Raw genomic sequence first — 9453 nt, 5'->3', positions numbered from 1 at the left:
GCAAATTTAGAAAGTTCCAGAATATGTAATCAAGTCGATAACTTTATGGATTTATCTAGTCAGATTCCTGCTAGATACTCCGCTCCGATTAATCACCTTGCTTCAGGTAATTTGTTAGACTTTATAAATCCATAAACTTAATCCTTTAATTACTGTTTACATTCTTTAATTTGTATTTTCAGCTTCAGCTTTAAACACAACTGTAAAAGGGCAATTTTTGAGGCGATGTAACTACCCACCTGTATCTAACTTTCATTCACCAATCATGGGTTCACGACATGGTCAATGCATGGTCAACACACACTCAGCTAATCTTCCTTTGGGATGTAATAATTTTGTTGTTTCACATGGCCATGAAGATATGCAGGCTCTTCAGAAAGTGTATCTTGAAGCACTGCTTGCTCAACATAACCAACAATACAGTTCACCACTTTTTGGAAGATCTGGAAGCTTAAATCATCTATATGGGAATCCCACATATAATCATGGCATTCCATATCAAGGAAACTTACTTGAAAATTCTACATGTTCATCAGTTAGATCCAGACAGTTGTCACAACAATTTGCTCCTGCTTTTAGAAATTCAGTGGGTGGAGTTTCTGGATCTTGGAATCCGGAAGGTGATATGAGCTTAGATAGAAGATATGTTTCTTCATTGTTGGATGAGCTCAAGAACAACAAAAACAAGTCTTTTGAACTCTCTGATGTTGTTGATCATGTGATTGAGTTTAGGTATGCAAACTAAGCCTTACTCTTATTCATTCATATTCAGTTATGACTTATGCATCATTGACTCTGTTCTTTTTCTTTTTTTCCCTTTTATGTTATAGTACCGATCAATATGGAAGCAGGTTTATTCAGCAGAATCTTGAATCGACCACAGTTGAAGAAAAGAATATAATATTTCCCGAAATTGTCCCTCATGCACGTAGTTTGATGAGTGATGTGTTTGGAAATTATGTGATACAAAAGGTACATTCATCATCCTTTCATGTCTAATTCTTTCATAGTGTTGTATACTTAAACATTTTGTACATACACTTTCAGTTGTTTGAGCATGGGACCAAAAGTCAAAGAAGGGAGTTAGCTGGTCAACTCATCAGTCATGTTTTGCCTCTTAGCCTTCAAATGTATGGTTGCAGAGTTATTCAGAAGGTATATTTTTTTTATTTGTCAAAAAGCATATAATCTTTCTTAAAGATCAGTCATCCCATATTGATGAATAATTCATAACATGGATTTATACTCAGGCATTGGAGGTTGTTGAAGTTGATCAACAGACAGAAATGGTGGCTGAGCATGATGGTTCAATCATGAAATGTGTTCGTGATCAGAATGGTAATCATGTAATCCAGAAATGTATTGAATGTGTGACTCAAGATCGTGTTCAGTTTATAGTTTCTTCTTTCTTTGGACAAGTTGTTTCTCTTTCATCACATCCTTATGGATGTCGAGTCATTCAGGTAAAACATATATTTTTTAAAAAATAATAACTTTCATTATCTATTTTTTTTCTTCTTCTTATATGTGAAATGAACAGAGGGTATTGGAGCACTATGATGATTGAAATACACAAGCTGTAATGGATGAAATCATGAACTCGGTTTGTACTCTAGCACAAGACCAATATGGAAATTATGTTATTCAGGTACTCACTCACTCACCTTTTGAATATATATATATATATATATATATATATATATATATATATATATCTTTTTATTTGTGATTTGAGATTGAATTAATTGATATAATATTATTGTTTGATTATAATTAGCATGTCCTACAACATGGTAAACCCCATGAGCGATCAGCTATCATCAACAAGATTGTAGGAGAAACGGTGAAGATGAGTCTACAAAAGTTTGCTTCAAATGTTGTTGAGAAATGCTTAACTTATGGAAGCCCAGATGAAAGCCAACTTCTTGTAAACGAAATGCTTGGTTCCACTGATGAAAGTGAGCCATTACAGGTCAGCAACTCTCTTTTTTTTTTGTAAAAATAAAAAACACATTAATTGTCTTTTTGGTAACTGAGTTTGTTGTAATGCAAAACAAAACTATAGGCAATGATGAAAGATCCTTTTGTAAATTACGTTGTCCAGAAGGTTCTAGAAACTTGTGATGACCAGACACGCGAACTTATCCTCTATATTCTTGATATTTTCCCACTTTTTAAATCTTTTATCAAATTCTCACTTTTCGATACAGAGCTTGATGAGAGAATGCGTGACCTAAATCTTTTATCAAATTCTCACATTTGGAGGTGGCCATAAGAAAAGGTAAGCAAAGGGTAATTTGGTATTTGTTGCTGTTATTGTGTATTACAATACTTCCATGTATATATGTATAAAGTTTGTTCTTATTCAGATTTGCCTTTTACCATTGATTTCCTTATTGAGGCATTGTACTTTGAAAATTTTAATTCTTACCTTTTGTCCATGTAGGATCCACCAGGAACAGGAAAAACACAAACAATTCTTGGGCTTCTTAGTGCCATATTACATACCAACTTAGTCTCTTAACTTTGTAAGACATTGATTACTTGAGGGTATTTTTAGTAACATTGTAAGAGATTGATTACTTGAGGGTACTTATGGTATATAATGTTATATTCTTTTGTTAACATGGTCCTTAGTGCAATGAATTATCTTTATTGTTTATGGTATTTTATTTTGTATTATGAGACTTTTAATGTGTTATTTAATTTGAAAATTAGTAAATCTATCAAAAAAGTATTTTATTTCTATTATGAGAAATTAAATGCAAATTTAATTTAAAAATTAATAAATATATAATTTTTTTAAACATTTAAATTTACGATACGCAAAAACGTGTGTCATCTTCATTTATGACATGGCCTTTCTTGACAGGGGCTTTCTTGATACGCATTGCGTGTCATTAACACGCGCGTCGTAAGGTTATGACACGCGAATGCGAGTCATCTTCCTTTATGACAGGGCCTTCCTTGATACGCATTGCGTGTCGTAAACGCGCGTCGTAATTGCGCGTCGTAATTGCACGTCGTAAATGAGCGTCGTAAATGCGTGTCGTCTATAGACGACGCGCAAGCGTCGTCTCTCTTTATGACAGGGCCTTCCTTGACGCGCATTTGCGCGTCGTCTGAGCCTTTTATGACGTGCAATGAGCGTCGTAAAAGTCTGTTTTTCTAGTAGTGTCTCTTACAAAAATTGTTTTGGCTATGCTTAAGAAAAAGACAAAAGTTATCTAACTAGTTTATTAACAATGGTATGTTAACTCATTAACTTAATCATGGTTAACCAAAGTGTCGAAAACTTCGTACATGACTGATTAAATCATACCATATGATATAATAACTAGTTATACTCTCTTTAATTGTTATTTTCACAAAAAAATTATTATTCCTAAATAAACACAAGAAATGATATTATTTATTAATAATCATATTAATAATAAATATAAAAAATTGTCAACTTGATAAAGGTGTGACCATAGGATCATATATCATTAGCAATATCATTGAAAATGATTCTTGGACATATAGATTCAATAATATGTCACTTGAACAAGATTCATTAGAAACTAACATAAACAGTAGTTGACGTCTAGCAACGGGCTACTTCCCCTAATGACATATGAAGGGTGTGATCTTATCGGCAACCAATTCTAGGAGTTCTAAGCTACATTTGTTACTAAAGGTGTGGTATCAGTTATTTCTTTGTCTCAGAAATTATGTTGAACATGAGATATGGATTGACATCAATCTTATTTAGTGTTCAACTTTTAGTAAGGACTTAGATGTCTACCTCTCAACAAATAAGAGGGAACGAATCCCATCTTGACTACATACGCCTATCATGTAGTTCATGTCATACCCAATGATGTCCCTTATAACTGCCTTTTACAAAACAACGTTAGACCATGTCAAAGCATAATAATTCCTACACTTCAAGTCCCAAATATGTATCTCATGTCTAAGAATACAAAGATATAACCTTGATCAAAACATCATTCATGAATATGATCCATAAAGTGATTTTGATGTAGGTCCGGTCCAATAGTTATTGTCCTACTCAAGTACCTATGAAGTTGTTAGCAGGTGTTGCTATTCTCATCTCCATGAGAATCACCAAATCCGCTCATATTAGTCTTACCTCATAGATGCTCCCACAACTATGAACAACTATGAGCATTTAAAATAACCTAGTTATTCAAGGATTAAACATGCTAATATAGAACACAACGATTACTCAATGAAAGACTTATATCCAATATATCAACTAATTAAAATATATGTTGCATGTACCGTTCCAACATCCAAATACTAAATTTTAATCAGATACAACTAATTATATCAACAAGGCCCTATAGCACTAGCTTGACTTTCATTCTTTAGCTAATGAAGGAGCTTTGTTAAGTAGATTTGACAAAATTGATTTGTATAAATGTTGTGAACACAAATATTTTTAGTTTTATATATACAACTCATAGTCATAATGAACTATAAATTAAGGATCTTAATATGTGGTTCTCCAAATAACAATGTACTCAAACTATGATGTGTAACTATAATTAAAATATACATGGAACTACTATCCATGTAATTTCTATTAATTCACAATGAGAACACACACGGTTGTGATTGCGAGTCATATAAATCCTTTTGAAAGTTTATCATATGTGTAACAACTTAAGCATAGGTTTCTTTAAACACTCCGTAGATTAGGAATATTTCTCTAGTTGCCATAAGTTCTTTGGAATGTTTCTATAATTCATACCATGATTTCTTCTTGGATTATAGTGGTATCATTCAACATGCTCTAAGTATATGAATTATCTAGCCTTCATGCATAGTCATGACATACATGATTAATCCAATTGTAGCAGCATATAGAATACAATGATATTATCTAGTTCAAAACATTGGACTAGGATTTTGAGGAGTGCTCAAAGTTATGTCATGTGGTATTTCACAAGATAAATCTCTCAGAGTCCTTTATCTTCTGCTCTTTTAGATCCTCGAAAATTAATGCAATTTCACTTAATCTTTTAAGTTGTCATGATCTTTCTATATAGATCATTATTCCAAGAATTAGTATGTCAATCACATATAAGACTAGGAATGTTACTGTGCTCCCAGTAGCTTTGTAGAAAAACATAAGAGTCATCGTTATTTATAATTAAACCACACTATGTAGTGATCTTTTCAGAAGGAAGATTCTTTCTTTGAGATGTTAACCTAAATATGAAAAGGTTTTCATTCATGTATGTTTTCTCTTTTGAAAACTCTCTTACTCTTTATATTCGTAATATATGGAGGAATAATAATAAAGCTCATGCTTCAAAATCATACATGAATGCATTTTTATATGTTTTATTAGTTTCTGATCAACTATTGATCAGACTCGACAATAGTTGACAAACTTGCTAGTTATTAACTAGAATATATCTCTGTCTCTCACTACAACCATGGGCTTGGTTACTTTCAAAATTATTTTTAAGTACAAAATTACTTATTTAACATAACAGTTTGGTTTTCAAGGATATTCAAAGGTTTATTACAAATACGGTTTTTAATTATGGATTTACTTATACAAAGATACATTTTGGCTTTTAAAGACTCATTGCAAACACTGTTTCAACTATTGTTATTCATAAAAAGATAAAATCTTTTGGACTTATTAAAAGTAATATTGTTGTTAGCAGAAAATCTGTAACACTCACCAACCTTGTGTTGACCCTCAAAACTACATGTATTCTCAGGAAATCTTTAAAAAGACATTCAAGACGGATTGGATTATAGGTGACCTAGTTTACTTATTGTTGTATCATATGCCTATCAGTTAAGGTAATTCATGTATTATTATTACTAATATTTGTAAAAACCTTGTATTTAAACAATAATATGGAATGTAAATGCTATTTTGTTTATTGGCGTACTGGTGTTATATATTAAATTTGCATGTGATCCATGAACTTAGTCGCACAGCCCGACATGTTCTGTCGTCTCGGCCGGGGGTGTGACAAGTGACAACATAGAAAAGGCTCTGAGTGGATACGGGAGCCGGAGAAGGATATGTGGGAGCATTATCCTGAGTTATTTGCAGCATCGGACTTTGAGGATGAAGTCTAGTTCAAGTGGGGGAGAATTGTAACATCCCAATTGATGTGGGCCCTAGTGTGGAGGATCGGGCCCTTGCGTTCCTAGAGACCCACGATCGTGTGACTAAAGGGGCTTCACGAAAATGGCCATAACTTTGGCTACGGATCTCCGTTTTGGGCCTACGACCAGTCAAATTGAAGCTTGGAGCAAGGAGCACGTCTAAATAAGTCCCCAAAGGGGACTTACCCATTTTTGAGTCCATAAATCGCTTTCTAAATGGAGTTATGAGCAATTTTTGTTATTTTTCCTTAATTTTTGGGTTTTGTTTTTGGGTTTGTATTTGGCCCATGGACTTTTAGGGTTTCATTTTAATTTCTGCTTCTTATTTAACTGTTTTTGATGTAATTTGGATGGTCAATCATCAATTTTATGAACTTTCGATTTTCTCCCAAATTATGTGTGTTAACCCAGATCTTGAAGCCAATCCCACGGTATTCGTAGAATCAACGTGGTTTTGAAGAGATTGTTCTGGCTATTCTTTTAGAATCAACAGGTTCATTCTTGGTTATCTTTGTGTTGTTTTTTTTACGTTGCATCAGTTGGTATCAGAGCTGAATTCCTGGTTCAAAATGCCTCCGAGGAGAAACAGGACACCCGCTAATGTTCATGAGCAAGAACTAGAAGAACGTATTATGGCACGAATGGAGGAGAGGATGGATCAAATGGTTGACCAACTGACTGTTAGGATGGTCGAACTGATGAATCGAGGAGGGCAAACGTCTCGAACACATTCTCAAGTGGAAGATGGTGAATTTGGGAACCCGTTCGGCGGCAGTGATGGTTCGTATTCTGAAGATGATCTAGAAAGGCGGCCAAGGCGTGATCATAGAGGTGACAATAGGCGTTGGGAGGCCGGGATGAGAATTGATATCCCAGAATTCGACGGGGTCAGTTTGAATCCAGAGGGGTTCATCGACTGGTTGGCTACTGTTGAGGAAGTTTTTGAGTTCAAAGAAGTCCCTGAAAACAAAAGAGTGTCATTGATTGCTACCAGGCTATGTGGTAGGGCATCTGCATGGTGGCAACAACTGAAACTGACACGAGACAGGCTCGGAAAGTCAAAGGTCGTGACTTTGAGGAAGATGAAGAAGTGTTTACGATCCAACTTCCTACCCCATAATTTTCAAAGGTTGATGTACCAACGGTTGCAAAATCTGAAGCAGGGTGCCAAATCAGTTGACGATTACACAACTGAGTTCTACCAATTGATTGCCCGAAACGATATCCAGGAGACAGAGGAACAACTCGTTGCTCGATATATTGGGGGTCTACGGGTCCAAATCATGGACTCTGTAAATATGTTTGACCCGGTATCTATTTCTGAAGCGCACCAACGGGCGTTGGCTTTTGAGAAACAAAGTCGTTGGGTGGGCGGTTCGTCTTCAACTGCCAATATTGGAGGAAGTCCCGGGACGGGTGGTATGGTACCCCGTGTTGTGCCTAATCAACAAAGACCGACATCTAACAGTGTTAGACCAAACCCTAGGACAACTGTTAGTAGCAGCTTGAAGTGTTTTAGTTGTGGGGAGACATGTCACTGACAATCAGAGTGCAAGAAGGTCGGAAAACGTCATTTGTTTGCTGAGTAAGATGATTGGCAAAATGATGATGCCGGTGAAAATTACGAAGACCCCCCTGTGTATGACGAAGAGCATCAATGCGAGGTGGAAGTTGTAACTGGAGATGTGGGGCTAAATTTGGTTGTAAGGCGGTCTTGTTTTACACCAAAAGTTTTTGGTGATGATTGGCTCAAACACAACATCTTTCAGTCGACATGTACTATTTTGGGAAAGGTTTGTAATTTTGTTATTGATTCAGGAAGTTGTGATAACCTTATATCTGAAGAAGCAGTTCAAAAGTTGGCTTTGAAAACAGAAAATCGCCCTAAGCCTTACAAGCTACAGTGGCTTAAGAAGGGTGGCGAGGTCACTGTATCTAAAGGAGCCCTTGTTCATTTTTCTGTTGGTACCACGTATAAAGATGATGTGTGGTGTGATGGGGTTGCTATGGATGCATGTCATTTGTTGTTGGGCAGACCTTGGGAGTATGATCTTAACATAGATCATAACGGGCGGACTAACACTTACAGTTTCTTTTTTGGTGGTGTGAAGATAACATTGGTTCCCAGTAATCCAAATGAGCCAGTTCCGAGAACTTCGGGTACTCTACTAACCCTTAATAAGTTTGAAGACGATTTGGAGGCGGAAGGTGAAATTTTTGTATTGCTCGGGAAGGAAGTTGCTAAGGAGGTTGAAATTCCTGAGGCTATGGTCCCTCTGCTCAAGGAATTCGCTGATGTTTTCCCTAATGAATTACCTGATGGTTTGCCACCTTTACGTGACATCCAACATCATATTGATTTACAACCAGGAGCTCAGTTGCCTAATAGGCCACATTACAGAATGAGTCCCGGAGAGCATGAGGAGTTCAGACGACAGGTGGAGGATTTGATTTCAAAAGGTCATGTTCGAGAGAGCATGAGCCCGTGTGCTGTTCCTGCTTTGTTGACTTCTAAAAAGGATGGTACTTGGCGTATGTGTGTTGATTGTCGCGCCATCAACAAGATCACGGTGAGGTATAGATTTCCAATTCCTCGACTTGATGACCTACTTGACCAGATTAGTGGTGCCTCTATCTTTATGAAACTGGACTTGAAGAGCGGGTACTATCAGATTCAACTTATGCCTGGGGATGAGTGGAAGACTGCCTTCAAGACTCGTGAAGGATTGTATGAGTGGTTGGTGATGCCTTTCGGTTTATCAAACGCTCCTAGTACATTTATGCGTGTGATGAACCAGTTGTTTAGGCCCTTTATTGGTAAATTTGTAGTCGTTTATTTTGATGACATACTTATTTATAGTGCTACTTTTGGTGAGCATGTCAACCATGTGAGGCAGGTTTTGACTGTACTTCGACGGGATAGTGTAGATGTAAATTGTAAAAAGTCGAATATTGTGTATTGTAATGTTTCGCATTTTTATGTTATTTTACTAAGTCATTTTGTATGCGAAGTGAAAATGTATAGACTTAGTATATTTTTTGTATGTTCCCTATAAATAGGGACTGAGGCTAGAAGTAAAAAAAAAAAAAAAAAAAAAAAAAAAAAAAAAAACACGATAGCGAAACACAAAATCTCTCTTCTGCTTATTCTGTAATCAGTCTTAATCAATATGAGATCTGATTAATATTTACTCTTTGTGTTTTTCATCTTTAATCATTCAAATCTATCTTTTCTTTTCTAAATTCTCGATAACCATTCTCTTCAATTGGTATCAGAGCAGGATTCAAACTGCTTAGATCTGATTTTCG

At 35.7% G+C, this 9453-nt stretch overlaps 1 protein-coding gene and 1 pseudogene across 1 annotated transcript; both read left to right on the top strand.

Annotated features, from left to right (window-relative positions):
• The first annotated feature begins 216 nt into the window (after positions 1-216).
• Positions 217-2275, top strand: LOC145098051 (uncharacterized; annotated as a pseudogene).
• A 4438-nt stretch (positions 2276-6713) lies between these two features.
• On the top strand, positions 6714-9036 carry LOC145098050 (uncharacterized). The gene is made up of 3 exons (XM_079035734.1): positions 6714-7563; positions 7735-8961; positions 9005-9036. Exons 1-3 carry the CDS (start codon positions 6714-6716, stop codon positions 9034-9036), a joined length of 2109 nt encoding a protein of 702 aa, XP_078891860.1.
• Positions 9037-9453: the final 417 nt, after the last annotated feature.

Source organism: Lactuca serriola, chromosome 4 (genome assembly GCF_051521515.1).
Source record: "Lactuca serriola cultivar US96UC23 chromosome 4, Lser_US96UC23_V15, whole genome shotgun sequence".
In the NCBI taxonomy this organism is placed as follows: Eukaryota; Viridiplantae; Streptophyta; class Magnoliopsida; order Asterales; family Asteraceae; genus Lactuca; species Lactuca serriola.
The sequence above is the reverse complement of the archived record's forward strand: the minus strand, read 5'-3'. Positions and strand labels throughout refer to the sequence as shown.